Source organism: Halichoerus grypus, chromosome 2 (genome assembly GCF_964656455.1).
Source record: "Halichoerus grypus chromosome 2, mHalGry1.hap1.1, whole genome shotgun sequence".
Taxonomy (NCBI): domain Eukaryota; kingdom Metazoa; phylum Chordata; class Mammalia; order Carnivora; family Phocidae; genus Halichoerus; species Halichoerus grypus.
The window spans coordinates 187,956,215-187,976,170 of record NC_135713.1 but is presented as its reverse complement, the minus strand read 5'-3'; the positions used below and the strand labels follow the sequence as shown (position 1 = coordinate 187,976,170).

The following is a 19,956-nucleotide window of genomic DNA, read 5'->3' as shown; positions in this document are numbered from 1 at the left end:
TGAGGTGGGAGCTACGGCTTGGGCCCACCCCACGGCAGCTGGCTGCCTCTGAGGCTCTAGTGAGCCCTGCACCCCCACCCCCAGCACATCCCCACCTGTCACCCAGGTAACAGCCCAGAGGTTTTGCACTGTGCCCTTTGAACCCAGAGCCCTGGCCCAGTCCCCACCTCCCCAGGCCTCCAGCCAGCAGCCTGGGCTTGGGAAGCCCGGGGCACTCGGGGACCCCTGTGGCCTCTGCAGGAGTTGGGACTCAGCCTTAACTCTGCACACCCAACCTCTGGGGGAAGGACTGTCAGGGCCCGGCCCCTCCCCGCTCACCTCCCTCCCAGAGAGGCCCCAGCCCACAAATCTCTCCTCTTCCTGCAGAAGGAGGCGGCTGCAGAAGCACCACACCTAATCGGCTCCCAGTCCCAGCGCCCCGCGGAGGGCTGGAACCGGCCCAGGAAGCCAGGCGTCCCCTCCCGCCAGCGCTGCCAGGCTCCCCTCCCCCGGCCCTCTGGCGGGCAGGGGGCAGGGGGCACAGCGCTCCGGCTTCCCCACGCCCCAGAGCCGTTCACAGCCTTGCACAAGGGGCCGGTTTCCTGGAGGAGATCAGCAGGAAATCAGCCGGGCCCCCGGCCAGCGGCTCCCCTCCCAATCCAGCTGGCGCGCACGCTCCTCCGCAGCTCCCCGCGCAGCCCCTGGGGAGGGCTGGGGACGGGGCGCAGGGTCCCCCCGTCCGCCCTTCCTCCCCCCACACCCCGCCCAGGGGGGAGGGTGGGGTAGCTCTGGGTGTAGCGGCGGAAGGAGGCCCCTAGCCCAGCGCCCCGATAAGCATCTCTCCCCCTCCCCCCCACCACGGGCATCCACGTGCTTCACATTCTTGGACGTCTGGGAGCGGGTGGAGGCGTGAGCAGTGAGACTGGTGGGGGACAGATGGGGAGCCACATCCTGTGTACCCCCTGTCCTCCAGTGCCCCCCAACTGGGGCTCTGGGGAAAGAGGCAAGGTTCCCAGGGCCCTGCAGGATTGAAAGGGTCTCGTTCCCGGGCCAGCCTGCAGTCTCTTCCCACCTTTGGTGCAGGTGGAGGGGGGCCACCGAGGGGGACTCAGGTGAGGGGGCTGGAGGCCTCCTGTCACCAGAGGACCTCCACATACACCAGGGGGTTCCTCCCAAGGCAGTGGTGGTGACCCCCGTACTAGACAGGGTCAAGTCACCCCCACCCCAGCAGCCTCCAGGTCTTTCCTGTCCCTCAGAACAACTCCCACACCCACCACTCCCAGCCCACAGTCTTGGGGCTGAGCCCACTGGCACCCAATGACATATACACACACCTACACAGCGACTAGGGGAGCAGGGGAGCCCAGACCTCTAGCTCTGGCCAAGCCCAGACAGAGTGTGGGAAACAGGCCTCCACTTCCCCATCACCAGCCTCACCAAACCCAAGGCCTGTTGGACTGCATGCTCCTCCTCCCCGACCAGTTTGGGGCCAGGGAAAGCTGAGCTGCCCCCATAGAATGAAGGAAGAGATGATGTTGGAGCCCAAGGCCTCTGATCCCAGCTTACCCCCAGTCCTCTGGCAAAGGCGGCCAACATGGTGACAGGGGTGACCATGGCAGCTGTGCCCCAGTGATCCCACTGGGGAGAAACACCTTCCTCCAGGTCCGGAAGGTGGGAAGAAGGGTCCCAGTGTCACACCTCTTACCTCTCCCCTTTGGCTAAAGTCAGCCGACACTCACACTCCCACCCCCTGGCCTCCGACCCTCGGCAGGCTGCGCCTCCCAGCCACCAGGCTCCAGAGGCCAAGGTCGGGGGCAGGACAATAGGAAAGGCTGGGGGTGAGGTGGCTCTGGGAGGGGCAGAGGTGGGGTGTCTCTCCACTTCAGGTCTCCCTCTTCCTAGAGCAAAGGGGCTGGGGGTTGCCCTTCAACCTTCTCCAATCTGCCAGGCCTCCAGGGACCCATTCCGCCCCTCCTCCCTGGCAGGCAGGAGGGAGGCAGCCGGTGGGGAGGGTGAAGCTCCAGGGAAGAGTGGAGCCCCAGCAGGGAAAGGGAAGAAACCCGACCAGGTAACAATAGCCCCCTAGCGCCGGCTCCCTCCCACCCAGGTACACTACCTCACAGCTGGGTTCGAACACGCCCAGGTGTGCACCCCAGGCGCTCACAGCTCCCGCAGGTGCACAGAGCCCCTCCCTTCCAGAGGAGCCCGAACCCAGATGGAGGAGAGCGGGAAGGTGAGCAGGCTGCCAGGACTCCAGGGTTCTCATCAGCGCCCCTCTTAGGGACAACCCAGTGCCTGCCCCTATCCCTAAGTGTAAACAGGGTAACAAAAGGACACAGCTGGATTGGCAGGGGATGCATCCCTCATTTCCAGAGCAGCCCCAGACCCGCAAAAAAAACCAAACTCATCCCCCAGAGAACAAACCAGATTAGGATCAGGAGGAGGGATATTCTTCCCACCAGAGCAGCCTCTTCCCCCCCCCCCCATTCCTGGGACAGAAACCTCAAAGATGCCAGCCAAGTGTCCAGGGCCAGAACAACCCTCCTGTGGACAGGTGCCCCTCCCCAAGATGTAAGGGTTTATTAGGATGGCAGACGGCTGTCAGATGAAGTTGCCCCTTCCTGCCACACCCCACTGCCAACACCAAAGACACCGAGTGGTCCCCTGACCCCGACTCTAATGACACCGGGGCGAGGGCGGGGGCAGCAGCTGCTGCACAGGAGGGGGCTCTCCCCCAGGCTTTGACGGCTGGGATTGGGAAGGAGGCCCCTCCTCCTGAGCCCATAAGCCCACAGATAGGATCTTTACCCCACCCTCCAGGGTGGGAGAAAGGACCACTCTGCTGTGAAGAGCCTGGATTCCAAGCAAGAAGATATAAAAGGGGCAAGGGGCTTCACTTCCCCTGCCGAAGTAGCAGGACAGATGAACAAACGTTTCCTGAAGGGAGAAACCCCCAAAGTTCCTCTGCCCTGATGTAAGAGAAAGATCGCCCAGGGCTACTCGGGAAGAGTCCAATTGTCCAGCAAGGGCACCCGAGTTTCAGCAAGAGAGACGGGAAAGCGAAGAGTAGAGACAAGCCCCCCCCCCAGCCACGCCCCAGGCCCGCATCCCCCGTGGGAGTGGAAGCCCCACCGCCCACCCCCAGCCCCAGCTCCTACAACGGGAGAGGGGAGGCCGGTACCTACAGTGGTTTGAGCCATTCCAAAGCGGAGTCCGGAGCGGGGTGGAGTAGGGACCAGGGGCGGGGAGCCCCTTCTCCGGGAGCAAACAGGCCCGGTTCTGGTTATAAAAATCCACCACAAGGAAGGGATTGGGGGTGGGGGTGAGCCCCCCCACTTCCACACTCTCGTACATCCTCCCCGCGAAGACAAGAGGTCCGGGCGGGGAAGTCCTGAGCGCCGCCTCCCTCACTCAGCCGGCGGCGCCATCCGCGGAGAGCAGCTGGGGGCGAGGGGCACGTCCCCCCCCCAACCCCCCCAGCCGCGACCGGCAACCCGAGCCGGGGGCCGCCCGTCGCCCGAAGTCCCGCGTCAAAGTCGGCCGGCCGCTCCGCCAGTCCCAGGTGAACAGCGGGGAAGTTGTGTGTGTGGGGGGCGGGGGGGTCCCTCGGTTCCCCCCCCCGGGAACGCCCGGCCGAGGCCCGGGAACTCAGCGGCTCCACCTCAAGGGGGCTCCCGTCTCGAGTCGCATGCTGTCCGAGGCAGAGTCCCGCGGCTCCCTAAGTGCGCCGGCCGGGGGCGGGATCGGCGCGGGGCGGGGGTTGGGGGGGCGCGCCGGGCACTTCCTCCTCCCCGCCGGGGCTCCCGGGCTTCTCCCGGGCGAGGATTCCGGGTGGGGGTGGGGCCCCGCGCGGCTCCGCCTCCGCCAGGCCCGGGACAGCCGGCCGACGCTCGGTCTCCGAGGTGCGCGCCGCTGCCCCCCCCCCGCCCCGAGCCTGCGCGCCCCCTCCCCGGCGGCTCCACCCCCTTCCTCCGCCCCGTCCAGTCCAGGCACCGCCCCTGACTTAACCCTTGCCCGGCGGCTCCGGCTGCGGCGGGCGAAACGCAGAGAACTAACAGAGAGGCGGGCAGTGGCGGGCGAGTGGGGGGAGCCTGGGAAGGGGGAGGAGAGAAGGGGGGACGCACGGGGGAAAGGCTCCAGAGGAGGAATACGCGGGGGACGGCCGGAGGCAGGGTACGCGGAGAGGTGGGGGCTGCGCGCGGAGGCAGGGACGGAAGAGGGGCGGGCGTCTCCCCCATCCCAGTTCCGGCTCCCAGCCTCCCCCTTGGTTTGGTCAGTCCCCGGCCCAGCGCTGGTGGAGGAGAGGTGATGGGGCGGGGAGGAGGAGGTGGTCCCGGTGTCCTCCCCCAACACACCCCCCACCCGGCCCGGGCCTCATTTGCCTAATGCAATGCGGCTGAACTCTCGCTGAACTCGCCTGGCGGCGCCTCACCTCCGGGTGACCCACCCACCAATGCCCGTGACATCACCCGCTCGCCAGCCCGCCCGCGGGGCTCGCCCGCCGGCCCCCGCCCCCCCCCCCCGGGCCGGGCGAGCGCCCCGGGAGACGCGGAGAGTGGCCGCAGGAGGCGAAGGGCCAGGGTGCGCGGGGCCAAGTGTTTGCGCCACGAACGCGGCGTGCCGGGCGTCCCGGGTGTGACATTGTGCAGCTCAGGCGCTGTGTGAGGATGAAACACCCGGCTTGTGTCATTGTCTGTGACATCATGTGTGACTCCGGCCGCCCGCCCGCCAGAACCCGACGCGGCAGCGCGGATATGCTTTGGCACAAACGCGTGCAGAGGGGGCTCTCCTCCCCAAGCTCTGCGTGCTTCCGGCGAGCAAAGCCCCGCCCAGGGTGTCTCCCAGCCGCGCAACCAGGATCGGCCCCCCACCGCGCAGTCCGGGCCCGGGAGAGCTAAGAGGAGGGGCTGGTGCCTTCCAGCTGACCACTTCCTCCCGGAAGCCCTCGGGATGCCTCTTTCAGTGGAGGAAAGGCCTAGGGTGGGAAGGCCCATGAAGGAGGGGGATGTCCCTAGAGGAGAGGGTATCCTGTTACTCCCACTGACCCTGCAGCAGAGCTCCCTCACTCTAAAAGGGGATAGGAATTGACATGCTTCCCAAGGATATTCCTCTAGAAGCCAGGTTCTTAACCTATGTTGTCAGTTAATCCTCAAGCAACTTCCAAGAGATAAGTGGGCATTATTCCTATTTACAGATAAAGAAACTGAGGTCTCAGCAAAGCTAGGTGGGTTGTCCCAAGTCCACATTGCTAATAAGGGGTAAAGTGAGTATTTGAACTCTGCTGCCAAAGCCCATATTCCCACCATGCAAGGCTGATTGAAGAAAAAGTATTTTCTGAGCACCTCCTATGTGGATACTTTGGTAAGCCCGTTCTTGCAGACCTTAGGGAGCAACAGCCATTAAGCATATAATCATAAATATATATATAAATGTAATTGCAAACTGAGGTAACTGGTATTATGAAACAACCATAATATATGCTTTGAAGGAGAATTGATGTAGGTACCTAATTTAGGTTGAAGAGTCAGGGAGGACCTCAAGGCAGAGACCTAAAGAAAGAGTAGAAGTTTAGATAAGTTAGGCAAAAAGTAGGAAGGAATGTGGTCCCAGTAAAGGAAAGAGCCTGTGCAAAGGTCCTGGGGTTAGAGATGGGGGGGTTTCCATTCAAGGTACTGACAAAAGACTAGGTTAGCGGGAGCTTAAAATTCAAGAGGAAAACAGACACAAGACCAGGCTAGAGAGGTGGGCTGAGGCCAGACCAGGTGGGCTTGTTGGCCTCAAATGACTGGGATTTTATCCTAAATGCAAGGAGAAGCCACAGAAAGCTTCCAAGCGGAGAAGCAAGATCTGATTTACAGTGGTGTAAGATCTTTGGAGCAGCTGTGTGAAGAATGGCTTGTAGGAGGGCAAGAGAGACCAGTGAGTAGCTGCTGCAATAGTCCAGGCAGTACAACAGGGCTGGGGGAGGCAGCAAAGAGGACCCTGGCGTGTGGCTTGTGCAGAAGCAAAGTTCCCAAGACTGCAAAGCACAGACGTCTACTGGCCTGGTGGACAGGTGGCTGTGGGGCTCCCACGTGAGGTCTCCCCTGAGTGTAGTCTGGGCTGCAGACGGAACGCTGGGGTCTGGAGCACATATGCAAGCCTTGGCAGTGGGTGAGTGCCAGGGAAGAGGGCAGTCTGCTGCCACAGCCCTTGGTATCTTTCCTCCCAAATGACCTAGCTCCTGGGTACCAAGTACGTGCGAGGCTCTGTGTTCACTGCTGCGAGGTACTAAGGGATTCTCCATCAAAGACCCGGTAACTGCGGAAAAGATCTCCCAAATGATTACAGCTCACGGCAGGAGCTAGGTGGGAAGAAGTCACTTCGTGGTAGAGAGATGAGTGTTGGAAGAAAAAAAAAAAAAAAGGACCCACAGGCATTCAAAGACGCAAGAGTGTCGTGAGAAAGGGGGAGCGGCTGTGAAGGTTTCTGGGAAGAGGCGGCATTCAGGATGTTCCTGAAAGGATGGATAGGATTTCTGGACCTGGAGAAGGGGGAGATACCTGTTCTGGGCAACAGCAGTGTCCTGGGGCAGTGAGAGAAGAGGGGGTGGAAAGGAAGGCTCTGTCGGCTGAGGGAGAACTCCAGGGGCAGCTGCCTGCAGGCCCGAGGCCCCGTCCTCTGCTGCTCCTTTGTCACATTCCCCACGGCTCCTCCAGGGCTGTGTGCTTTGCAGGCCCTCGGCAGGTGTGGGCTGAACTGAACTGGCCACCACTTGTGCCAGGCCCCCTCCCGTCCCCAACCCCATCTGGAGGGCATGACAAACAGGAAATCAGGAGGCCCGGAGCCAGACAGACATTGGGTCCCAGTATAGGGTGGCCATCCCCCAAGACAACGATGCCTGGCTCCACCCGCCTCGTCATCACTGCTCTTGCAGGGCACTTGAAGCTCACTCACGCTCTCATCAGCCAGCAGGTCACCGTGGCCTCAGAGCAACTCATCCAGCCAGGAACGCAATAACAGTTTTGCTTTAAAGGGGAGGATACAGACTCAGAGAGAGGATGGGTGACCTGCCCAAGGCTGCACAGTCCTTTTTTAGGACTTCTGCCCATGGTGCCTTGGTCTGTGGGCGGAGAGAGGTTCCCGGCAACCCAGAAATCAAACTGGGGAGGGGAGGGCCTCTATTGCTGATCTAGCCAAGGCTGATCTAGCCAGTCTACCCCGGGAGACCCAGCTCCGCAGGCTGTGCCTGACTCCATGGAGGAGGAGGAGGAGGAGGAGGAGGAAGGAGGAGGAAGGAGGTCGTGTGGGCACCGCCCCAGAGTGATTTGGAGAAGGGAAACACTTCCTCTTTGCACAGACGCTACCCCCTAAAGGGTAGTCCTGGCCTGCACTGGCACATCCCCATGGGCACATGGGCTGTGGCGTGGGGTGGACCCAAGTCTCAGGCCAAGAGGACAGGCTTCCTTCCCTGAGTCCTGCCCGAGGGAGCCCAGCATCATCAGTGCTACCAGATAAAAGGTGAGGGGCCCCATTTTCACTCAAAATCCCATCCAGCAGTCGCTTGGCTGACTCTGCATCTTTAGACCCCAGGAAAGGCATTGCTAGCGGTACCCTCTCTCCCTGAGCTGTCCCTCTTATTGTCCAGGGAAAGAGTGAAGAGAAGGGAGGGATGGAGGACAGAGACGAAGGGAAGAGAGTGGCAGAGGAGAGGAAGGGAGGGTCTCCCCAAGCTCCAGGCACACACACTACCGATATGTGGACAGAAAGGGGCTCCCATCTCTGTCCCATCTACTGATTGCTCCCAACTTCCCTGCCCCCACCCTACATACTGAAACAAAATAATAAGAACTGTGGCTTTTACACTCTGTTCCTACAGTGTCTGGGTGGGGAGAGGGCTCCTGAGCTCTACAAACTCCCGTGGGCTGCAGCGGGCCGATTCGTGGGTGGGGATGGGTGTGAACAGATTGTATCCGCAATTTCCAGGACAGGATGGAGATCTGGCCCAGGCCTCTCAGCGCTCTTTCCCTCCAGCCTTCAGGATCCAAAACACAGAGGAGGGGGCGTGGCTTGGCTGCCTTCCCCTGCGCCCCCTACTGGGGGAAGGCAGGAGGTCCTCGGGCAGGAGTGGGCCTCAGCCATGGAGGAGGGGGTTTCAACACTGGCACTGCCCCCCCAAAGCTCCCCCCACCCAGGAGTGCCCCCCACAATACCCTCCTGCAGCTGCCTATCTGGATGGTGGAAAACAGGTCGGCTTTACCACTCACTTAACCCAGTGAGCTTCACCTCCGCCCACCCTGTTGTCTCATGTGCAACAGGGATACTGACCCTCTCCCAGCATCTTAGGGATTAAGGTCTGTAAAACAGAGATAAAGTCGGGGCACACAGTAGATGCTCCACAGATGTTAGCATCCCGTTCTCTCCCACTCCTACCTAGAAGGGGCCCTGGTCCCTTTTCACTGTGGGAAAGGGTACCACACAATGAGACAGGAAGGATGCAACAAGCAAGGGGCAGAGCTGAGGGCATTACGTCGGTGATACGTCAGTGATCTGTCGGTGATCTTGCCTAATCTCAACCTTTGAGGGAGGTTCTGGTAATATCCCTGTTTTAGAGACCAGGAAACGCGCTCAGAGAGGTCATCCTACGAAGTAAGTGGCAAAGCCCGAACTCCGGCTACCCCGGCCTCCTCCACAGCCCGCTTGGAATTCCGGGAGTAAGCAACCAAAAAGGCAGGGCGGTTTCCCCTCCAGCCTAGACTAGCGATAAGAGAGAGAGACCCTGACCTCCCCAAACACATAGCACAATCCACAGACCTCTCCCCTTTAAAGACTCTATGCCCTAAGTCACCGGCCCCCTCCAGCACACAGACGAACGGACACCCCCTCCTGGCTCTGGATTTGATTCTCCCAAAACACACTCAACCCTCTGACCTTCTAACCCCATACATACAAACCATTAACCCCATTCCCAACACACACTCAGCCTTGACCCCCCCCACAACCCTAAAACACACACAACCCTGACCCTCCTCACAATGTACACAGAATCCCAACCCTCCATAGTAAATACCAGTCCTCAGAGATCAAGCCCCAGGAGCTCTGGGGAGGTGGGGAGGGAATCCTGTACCATCTCTCGGACCTCCCACTCTGGCTCCCTGACTGGAGTAGGACAAATACCCACCCCTCCCCACAGTGACCTGGACCTGTCATTCCACAGGCCACCCACGTCTCTGAAAGGGACACCCAAGACACCCAAGGTCCAGCCTCCTCCTCACGTGGGGAGAGGGAGGGGAAAGGGAGGGGGGATTAAACAAACACCTCTGTTGGTGGGAAGTGGGAGGAAAGAGCCTCACCTGGGAGGTTTCCTACAAAGAGGGTAACCATTCCTGCTTTTGCAGGAATGGGAGCCACCAAGGTCTCCCTCTCCTAGGAACTGCCTGACCCCTGGCACCAGCCCCAAGCAGGGAGAGCAGGGTAATGAGGCTGCCTCCATCTCTAACACATGTAAATTTTGATCTGTCATGCTTTGTTACCCAGGACTGAGGAGCTTGGGTCACCAGGCCACCCAGCCCTGCACGAGAAGGAAGGAGATGCCTGGCTCCCTGAGGCCCATGGCTACACCTCTGGTCACGGAGAAGAAGGTCAGGGAGAAGCTCAGAAGATGGGGGTCTGCGTAGGAAGAGAAGTTGTTTACTAGGAAGAGGGGAGGGGTAGGGAAACCCACAAGCTCACAGAGGGAGGGGGCAGGAAAGGCGCATTGCCTAACCTGGGTGGGGAAAGCCAGAGAAGGCTCCACTTGCCCGAAATGTGGGCACCCCGCCCTGGGGAGAAAAGGTTACCAGGGTGGGAAGTGGGGGACCCGGAAACCCTCCCCACCTCTAAGAAAGAGGAAGAAGCTTGAAACATTTAGAGGAGGGCATGGCATTTGCTCGTCTGACACAGGGTGGGCAAGAACCCAGGCCAGGCCCCGGGCCCCTCCAACTCTGAGCAGTGCCGGGGGCTCTGTTCCCATCACCTGCGGAAGGACGACTTATCCACAGGTACCAGGTTATAAGCCCCCGACTTCTCCCTCCCTAAAAATCCCACCCTGGCAGGAAGTAGACGCTCCAGTTACCCAGCCACCCCCCGCCCCCACCAAGAATACAAATTCCAGTCCCTGTAGACACAATGAAGCACAGACATGCCCACCCATTCCCCAGCAACTCTGAACCCAGCGCCTGGCCTCCCTGGTCACCTAGCACAGACTGGAAGACTAGGCCAGAATCGGAGGGCCCCGACTCCCTGGTCACTGTGCTATCCGCCACTGCTGTGTGAGAAAACAGAAGATGGAGTGAGGATGGCATGACAGTGGAAACGCCGTCCTGCCTGCCCCCGGTCCCAGGCCATAGGGAGGGGGAGCCTACGGGAGCACAGACGCCGAGCCCCTGCTCCAGCGGCCGGTGGGGCCGGGGAGGGAGGGGCCGTGGCGGAGCCCCAGGAGGAGGTCCAGGAAGCGGTGGTGGCGGTGGGCAGGCGGCCAGTGCGGGCAGCGAGGCGCCCAGCCAGGGCCTGCCCCAGGGACAAAGAGACTCCCTGGCTCCGGGGAGAGAGTGCTGCCCCCACACCGGGAAGGGGACACTGACCCAGCCCGGCCGGGCGCTCAGGGCAGTGGTGCCAGGCAGCCGGCCAGCGGCCGTGGGAGGGGCGGTGGGTGCCCGGGGCAGGGCGTTCATCCCTGCCTGCCAGGAGAGGTGGGCCACGTTTCCCAGGTCAGCAGCTGACCGGCCAGCCGGCTGTCCATGGCCCATTCTGCTGCTTCCAACCCCTCCCGCCCCAGGCCAGGCCCCGGCTCCCTCCTCCCCCCTCCCCCCGCGCACACCCCGCCCCCCCAAGCCCTGGCCTGGTGCCCAGCCGGGCCCTGGGGGCCAGAGTTACTGTAAGCGGCCTGGCAGGCCCGAGGCCTGGACTCTGCCAGCTGGCCATAGCTGCTGCCGCCTCCCACTACCTGGCTCGGCCAGCCGGGGAAGGGTACTGAGACCCCCGTCCAGCCGACAGGCGACCCCCGTGGCAGAGGGTGGAGTCCCAGAGAAAACACCGGCCCTGCCAAGAGCATGCAGGCGCGCACAGCCGGAGTCCAGGCCCAGCGCCCCCTCCTGGGCCACGGGCCCCAGCCACCAGGCAACTGTGGGAGGAGTTGGCAGGGGGAGAGGAGGAGGGGGAGCTCCAGCCGGCCAGGCAGGCTGCTCCTTCAAGCCCTTTCCCTCAGAGGCACTGGTTGGGGTGGGGTGGAGGTGGGGTGCCACCCTCACTAGAGTTGCCATTTCCACCAAATGTCAAGAGGTTTGTTTACCAGCCTCCGGCCTCTGTGTCCAGCCCTTGGAGCTATTTATAAGGCCCTCCACAGCACAGTGCAGGAGAGGGGCGCCAGGAGCCCTGAGGAACAGCTCTCCCTCTGCCGCCCCCGACGTCAAACGCGACCACTGTGATCAGCCTACAAGCCCTTGACATCCTTGACACTCCCCCAACACACACACACACACACACACACACACACACACACACACGATGGTCCTCCTCATCTGGAGAAGATGTGGCCTGCAGAGGAACAGATGTGCCCAGAGGCCAAGCCCCGAGGCCTGCTGCCCTCCACAGTGCCCTCCCACCGAGCCTCCCGCCACCCCACTTACTGGCTGGGGATGGTGTGCTATAGCCGCTAACTGGAAGCTGGTGCTGAAGAGTGGTCAGAGCGCCTGGCGGTGAGAGTCCACCCAGCATAGGCGGGAAGAAGAAGGCGTAGGGGGGCACCGGGTACCCATTGAGGTGCCCTCCCCCAGGTGTTGGGCAGGAGCTGCTGTTGCTGGCCATGCCAAGCAGCCACAGTCAGAAGGGTAAGCAGGCAGTCTGGCAGGAGGCTCTGGCGGGCTTCAGGCTGCCCCTCCTCGGGGCATGGGGCCTGGGCCCAGAGGGGGTTTGGGTGGTCAGCCCACCCCCCCTTCTGTCCCGGAGCTGCTGTCCAAGGCCAGCAGGCTAATCTCAGCCTCCTGGATCCCCCACTCTAGCTGGGGGCCGGGTGGGTTGGGGGACGTCCCAAGAGCTGGTCCTCTGGTCAAGCAGTTCTGTAATCTGTCACTTTTCTAGGCAGGTCCGGAGCTGGCCTTCGGGACACCGAAGAGGATGCCTCTCCTAGATGGGCCCTGGCTAGGCGGCTGGGGGGGCCATGTCCTGTGGCACTGCAGAAAAAGAAAAGACAGGTGAGTGGGCACCAAGGAGTGGGTACACGGGCATTCCCCGTGGAGCTCCCCAACCTGGGCGGCCGGAGATTTTCCCGTGGCACCCGGCTGAGCAGACAGCTGGCACCATGCCTGGCTGGCAGAGACAGCCTGGGAGCAGGGCCCAGACACTGCTGGGGGTGGCAGGCTAGCACAGTCCGGCTGGGGAGACGAGGAGAGGGCCCAGAGCCACAAAGGGCCTCTCACCCACAGTCCTGAGGGGAAAGGTCAGGGTCTGCCACCCCAGAGGATCCTTGTAGCAGAGGCAGGCTGCTGGCCCTCCTCCCCGCAGTGTGGGTTACCTGAGGTCAAGATGCAAAGAACCATGTGCTTGAGGGGAGGAGGAGGGAGGGGGAGGAAAAGCCGCTTCCCTAAAGCATTGGCACTTCTCAGAAAAATGACTCTTAGGCCAGGTGGCCCTTCTTACACCACTTCCCCCCAAAATCCAAGCCCCAGCACCCCAGATGGGTTTGTCGCACAGGCCCAGGGAGGAGGCCCGCTGCCATACACACAAATGGGGAAATGGGAACCCAGGACTCCTGCGTGTCACCTCCGATGCTTACCAGCATGATGGGCCACCGGTGGGCAGGGCATCAGGAGGGCAGGGACTGCCCAGGGTGGAAGCCTCCTACCCCCAGGGAATGAAGGGGTAGGGGGCACTGATGAACTCAAAGTTCACCCACATAGGGGTGCCTGGGGGGCTCAGTCGGTTAAGCGTCTGCCTTGGGCTCAGGTCATGATCTCAGGGTCCTGGGATCGAGCCCCACATCAGGCTCCCTGCTCATCAGGGAGCCTGCTTCTTCCTCTGCCCCTCCCCCTGCTTGTGCTTTCTCTCTCTCTCTCAAATAAATAAATAAAAATCTTTAAAAAGAAAAAAAAAGTTCACCCACACACTCTGCCTGCAGAAGCCACATCCCTGGACGGGGTGGGAGGTGGGCACAAGATGAAGGACCAGATGCCCCCCTCCAACAGTGTGAACACAGATCCATACCCTGTTTGAACAGCTGGGACCAGAGGACATGCACTGGTAACACCACGGGACAGAGAGAGACAGAGATGAACCCAGAGATCCCAGGACACAGTGAGACAAGCAGCAGTGAGAGCAAAGAGAGCGGGAAAAAGAGAAGCATCCACAAGAGGATGCTTCAAATCAAATCCACTTGGGGTATAGGATATCCATACACAAATACATGTGCGTGGATATATTTATATATGAATACAGAATCACATATATATGACATATATACGCCATTATATATATGTGAAAAACCTTTATGAAAAACCAAAACAAAAGAGACAGACAAAAAGAAACACAGCCATTTAAAACCACAATGAGGGGCGCCTGGGTGGCTCAGTCGTTAAGCGGCTGCCTTCGGCTCAGGTCATGATCCCAGGGTCCTGGGATCGAGCCCCGCATTGGGCTCCCTGCTCAGCAGAGAGCCTGCTTCTCCCTTTCCCTCTGCCTGCCGCTCTGCCTACTTATGCTATCTCTCTGTCAAATAAATAAATTTTTAAAAAAATCTAAAAAAATAAAAATAAAAATAAATAAATACATAAAACCACAGTGAGATACCACTTCATATCCACTAAGGTGGCTATAATCCAAAAGACTAATAACAAGTGTTGGCGAGGATGTGGAGAAATTGGAACCCTCATCCATGGCTAGAGGGAATATAAAATAGGCCAACTGTTTTGGGCAACAGTGTGGCAGTTCCTCAAAAAGTTAAACAGTTACCCTATGATCCAGCCTGTTCGCTTCCTAGGTATCTACCCAAGAGATATGAAAACAAGTTCACACAAAAACTTGTACATGGATGTTCATACCAGTGTTACTCATAATGGCCAAAAAGTAGAACCAACCCAAATGTCGATCAACTAATGGATAAATAGAATGTTGTGCAGCCATATGGAAGCTTATTCTGTCATAGAAAGGAATGAAGTACCGATACATACTACTACAACATGGATATACCTTAAAAACCTTATGCTAGTTCTAGAAGGCCACATACTGATAATTCCATTTATACGAAATGTCCAGAGTAGGCAAATCTATAAAAACAGAGAGTAGGCTGCGGTTACCAGGGGCTAGGAGGTGGGTCTGAGGGAAATGGGAGGTGACTGCTGATAGCTATGGGGGCTCTTTTGGAGTGCTGACAATTTTCTAAAATGGATTGTGGGAACAGCCACACAGGCCGTGAGTATACGAAAACCACTGAATTGTACACTTTAATGGGTGAATTTTATGGTATTTGAATTACATCTCAATAAAGCTGTTAAAAAGAAAAAAGGAGAGGGGCGCCTGGGTGGCTCAGATGGTTAAGCGTCTGCCTTCGGCTCAGGTCATGATCCCAGGGTCCTGGGATCTAGTCCCGCATCGGGCTCCCTGCTAGGAGGGGAGCCTGCTTCTCCCTCTGCTTCTGCCTCTCTCTCTCTCTCTGACTCTCATGAATAAATAAATAAATAAGAAAGAAGAAGAAGAAATGAGGGATGCCTGGCTGGCTCCATGAGTAGAGCATGCAACTCTTGATGTAGGGGTCAGGAGTTTGAGCCCCATGTTGGGGGTAGAGTTTACTTAAAAATAAATATAAAAACAGAAGAAAGGAAGGGAAAAGGAAAGAGAAAAAAGGAAAAAATAGGGCCCTGAAGACCCAAACTAAGGACTGCCTCCATGTCCAACCCCTAATCCTCCCCCTCCCCCTCCCAAGCTCAGGCCGTACCAGGTCCTAAGCACCAGGCTCCAGGCTCCAACCTGGAGTCCAGGGTATGTGCACACGGCCAGCGTTGGGCCAAGCACCATGCCCGGGATGGAGGAGTTCCTGCCAAGGCCACTGTGGACATGGCCAGGACTTCTGTGCCCAGCTGGGCCAGGCTGAGGGAGGGGGAGGTGGGGACAGGTACTTGCTAGGGAGGGGGCAGCTCCCCCAGAAGTGAAATCTGGACCTCGTTAATGACCATGATTTTTACTGGTACTAATTATGACAACCATAAAGCCTCTCTCCTTACTCCTGAATGAGGTGCCCCCTTCCCTCCCCAGGCCCCTGCTGATTCCCTCCCAGGCTGAGAAGGCTGACGTCAGAGGAACAGGGGCCCCACCCATTGGGCCAGCTGCCACCCCAGCCCCCCACACCCCTGTGGGGCCCCACACAACGGGAACTCTCGAGCTGAGGGAGCCAGGCAAGGGAAGGAGGGGTTGGCTGAGCCTCATCAGCGCTGACAGACACACACACACACACACACAGACTCTCTCTCTCTCTCTCTCTCAGAGACCCACACACATAGGTCTATGGAAAGCGCGTCCGGGTGGCCAAGAGCATGCTCCTGTGCCCAGCCTGTGTGTGTGCGGCACGCACGTGAGGAGAGGGAACCTGGAGATACCATCTCTCCACACCTGGGCTTCATCACACAATGAATACGTCCTGGGGCTTGTGTGCACGGCCCCAGGACACAGCTCCCCGCAGACACACAACCTGGCCCTCCCACAGCCAGGCTGGCCTTTGTACCTGCCTCCCTGGGGGCCCAGCCCCCAACACACACACTCAGGTGCACCCGCTGACAAATACTCAGGTGGGTTCACGTCCATACAGGGGCCTGCCTCCCTGAGGAAAGGCCCAGGAGGCTGAGGCCCAGGAAGCCATTCACTCCAGACCCCAGGCATCCTGACCCAGCTTTTAGGGGTGGAGGGTGGATTCAGTCAGTCCAATCTGGACCCTCTGCCTCCCACCCTTGCCTCCAGAGGAGAGAGAAATATAGCCACCTTAATGCCTCAACTCTGCCCGTGAGGAGTTAGGCATTGGACCAAGCTTCAAACCCCCCACCACCACCACCAAATCCACACGCCAGGGAGAGACTGAAAGGCCTCCCCAACCCCATCAGAGCCTCACTATCCCTAACCCGGCTCAGCCTGCAAACTCTGGTACAGAGTTACTCAGCTCCCCGGGGAGGGCCTTGAGCCATGGGAGGAGGTAAAGGTCACAGAAATGGGCCAAGAGCCAGGCTGGTCAGGGAAGAGGGATGGGCGAGGGCAGGGACGATGGGGCAGGGGCAAAGAGCACAGGCCCTGCCTCATCCCTCCGGAGCCATGACCCTTGGGGTGGCACCTGGGCCCCAGCTCCCTGCACCCAGGGGGAGAGAAGACGCGGTCAGAGAATCAAAACCAGCACCAAAGAAAAGGAAAACAAACTACCCACATCCAACCTCCACCCTATGCCCGCCAGCTTCACTGCCCATGGGTACCCTCCCTCGAGGGAGAGAAAACCACAGGCCCATGCCTCCAATACGCTGAGCCTCGCCTGGGCACAGGAGAAGGGGCTGGGGGCTGGAGTGCCGGCCACCAGCCACACACCCCGCCCACGGTGGCGTCCCTCACTCCCAAAAGGTGCCAGGATACCTTCCCTGCTGTCAGGCGTCCCCAGCTGCCCAGTCCTTACCTCCCCAGACTCACACCCCCAGAGAAGACGAGCTGGCTGAGCCATGAAGGTGGTAGAGAGAATAAGAGGTTTGAAGGGTCAAATCTCAGCTCTGTCACTCTGGGTGACCTTACGCATGTCACTTAACCTCTCGAAGCATCTGTTTACTCACTTGTGAGCTGCGCCCCCGCAACAACTGGGGGTGTGGTTTCAGATGGACAAGTCTGGAAAGCACCGTAGCACAGCACTGGGCACACGGGAGGTGTTGGGCAATGGGCCCCTGTCCCCACGCCTCTCCCCACCGCCCGTGCCTCCCGGGGCCACGTGTCTGCTCTCCCTTCCCTCTCCCCAGCCAGGGCTAGCGTCTGTGGACAGGCCCCGGACAGAGAATTACCCATTTTCCAGGGTCTGCTTCCCCCCAGACTGAGGAGAGGGATGTGGGTGAGGGATATTCGGGTGTGGGTGGAGGCCCAACCACAACCCTTTCTCAAATTCCCTTCTTTCATTTCACAAACCAAAAAAGGGAAACCTTTGGATTTGGGGAGGGGAGGAGGGGAAGAGAAATAGACTATTTCCTTTCCTATCCCCAGAGAAGAGGAGCCAGGGGTCCCCAGATCCCGCTGGCCCAGCCTCCCTCCTTCATTCACTCCCTCCTCTCAGCTCCCCAGGCTTCCCCTCCAACAGTGGCTCCCAAGGAACAGAAGTCAGGCAGTCCAGGAGGGGCTGACAGACGGCGATCAGGACTGGGGGGCTTAAAAGAAGGGGAGACAGGGGCTTTCCTAAGCATTCTAGACAGTCAATGAATCATAGGCAAATGACACCCAAAGCTCAGCTCAACTTGGGTGGGGGGCAAGGGGACACAGAACATGAGCCCTGGTGAAAACAAAGACCTGCCCCTTTGGACCCCCCACCCTACCAGGAGCTGGCAGGGCAGGACAGGGCGGGACGGGGCAGATTTCAAACCAGAACAGTGGGCTGGAACTATTTATAAACTTTCCAGGAAAACACACACACACACACACACACACACACACACACACACAGCCACAATTCTCCCCTCCTCCAAGTTCTTCAGATCTTCAGCAAGGTTTGGGGAGCAGTGATGACCACTATTCCCTTTCCCTTTTCCAAAGGTTCCTCTGGCCAAGGCTTTCAGCCCTCTCATCCCCCACAAGCCCACAATCTGGCCACTCTGGTCCTCTGTTTACCTTTTGCTCACCAGGGTCCCAGCTGTAGGGGGCCAGCAAGGCCAGCCCCACTCGGAAAGAGATCAGCAGCCCAAGAGGGCCTGAGTAGGATCACCTGGACTCTGCTAGAACAGGTGCAGGGCACCTCTTCTCTACCAGACCCTTGGGACCCCAGGCCTGCCTCACTGGAGCTAGGACTTGTTTGAAAACCTGCCCCAAACCTGCACAGGCCCTGAGCACATCCTCAGATGGGGTTCGGGGAAGGCTCAAGTCCAGCATCTTCCTCGGGATGCTGCCACTGCCCAAGTGCCTCCAGATGCCGCACTCAGCCCCAGAAGAGTGCGTCTGATGTGTCCTCACTCGGCGCCCCGCCTGGCCCAAGGTTCTGCCCCAGCTACACAGGGCCACCTGACCTGCGCATGCCACAGGCTCAGCAGCAACTGAATACCAAGCAGAAAGGGCAACTGGAAAAGCCCAAGCCCGGGACAGGCCAGGTTCTGGGGGGAGGAAATGCTCGTCTCTGAGGGCATGGAAGTGCCTCCAACTCTGCATCCCCAGGGACTGCACCCCAGAGCCCCCTGGAAGCCGTGCTCAGGACCTCCGAGGCTCAGGGTGGCTGAGGGGCCACCCAGAACCCACTGGGTCTTCTTTCGGAGCAGAGAGTAGGTGAAAGGGCAGGGGGCAGCCCAGGCCTCAAGGAGAGGGAGCAACCTCCGGGGAAGGAAGAAAACAGGAAGAGGAAGAGATGAGCCTGCTGAAGCCACAGCCAGACCACAGGAGTGTGTGGACCAAACAAAGGCACCTCTGTCTGGGGGGGACCAAAGGGGCACAGACAAAGGGGACCCCCCAGCTTGGAAACCACCGTCCTTAGACCCAGCCTGGCACGGGGCTTTCCCCACCCTCACCTTGGCAACTGCCCCCTCACCACTCGTCTGCCCATCCGCCATGCAGGAAGCACAGCTCTCTCACAACAGGAGCACAGAGCAAGGGTGTGGGTGTGCGTGTGCATGCGTGTGTGCGTGTGTGTGTGTGTGTGTGTGTCTACCATCCCCCCGCCCATCCCCTCAGCTCTGCCCTACAGCTGAGACTGCCAGATTCTGAATCCCACGACAGTCAGCAGGACAGGGTACTACCAGTCCCCTCCCAGCACCCCTCCCTGGGGACCCAGACTGCAGGGAAGCTGGAAACGCCCCCCGCTCCTGCCTCAGGATATCCTTTTGGCTCTGACCCCAGACCAGGCCTGAGTCAGACTGTACCCCGCCCCACATACCCCCCATCCAGCGACCCCCCCAGGAATTTCCTCCTCTACACCCGCCTACCAGTTGGGGGTTAGAACTAGGGGGAATCTCTTCTCCTCTCCATCCCTGGCTGAAAAGGGAAGCCCACAAGGGGGTGGGAAGAATGGGTCAAAAGTCTTAGGGCCTTCCCCCTAAAGCACAGGGCCTGCACGCCCAGACAGAAGCTAGTACAGGCTGTGAGCAGGGGTGAGGATGGTCTGCAGACCACCACCTCCCCACCCCTGAAAACACACACGCAACCTGCCCAGAGCCCCTTCCCACTCCAGCCTGTACCCCAAGAAATCACAGAAACTCCCTGAGGAAGGCAGTTTCCATGAGAACACAAGATGGGAGAAGGTTCCAAAGGTAAAAGGAGATAGGGAGCCGAGAGAGGTTCCTCGAACCTCCGTGATCCATCTTTAAGGCGGCACGACCCAGGCTGGAGGGGGCAGCGTCTGCACAATCGGCCAGCCTCACAGTCAGCCACAGTCAGGCACAGCCAGACGCGGTCACACTCTCCCCAACATTCGGTCTAAGTAGGTGGCTATGACTCCCTCCCACAGACAGAAGTCTGGGGGGCCCTGGGGGATCTGGGGCATCAGAGACCACACACACTCAGCCTGAAATAGCCCCCAAGGCAGGCCCCTCAAGTCCCCCCCCCCCAACTGTGGGTCTGGGGGGAGGAGCAGCTCCCTCCCCACAAGAACCAGGGTAGTGCCCACGGCAGCCATCTCCATGGCAACCAACAACAAACATCCCGGGAACCACAGTGGGACAGGAAGTGACAGGCACGTGACAGGAAGACATTTTTTTTTTTCAGTGGGGGGGTTGATAATGATCGTTAGCAGCCCCTGGAGAATCAGCTGTGCCCTAAGCTTCC

General features: G+C 59.6%; 1 protein-coding gene across 9 annotated transcripts in view; it reads right to left on the bottom strand.

Annotated features, from left to right (window-relative positions):
* The window catches only part of RARA (retinoic acid receptor alpha), a 43,313-nt gene that overhangs the window by 11,080 nt on the left and 12,277 nt on the right, over positions 1-19,956 (bottom strand). For 2 of the 9 annotated variants that reach the window (XM_078065701.1, XM_036080006.2), the window contains exon 2: positions 11,625-12,167. In XM_078065701.1, the coding sequence (XP_077921827.1) occupies positions 11,625-11,802 (178 nt within the window). In that variant the 5' untranslated portion in view covers positions 11,803-12,167. The other 7 variants (XM_078065700.1, XM_078065697.1, XM_078065698.1 and 4 more) reach the window with 7 other exon arrangements.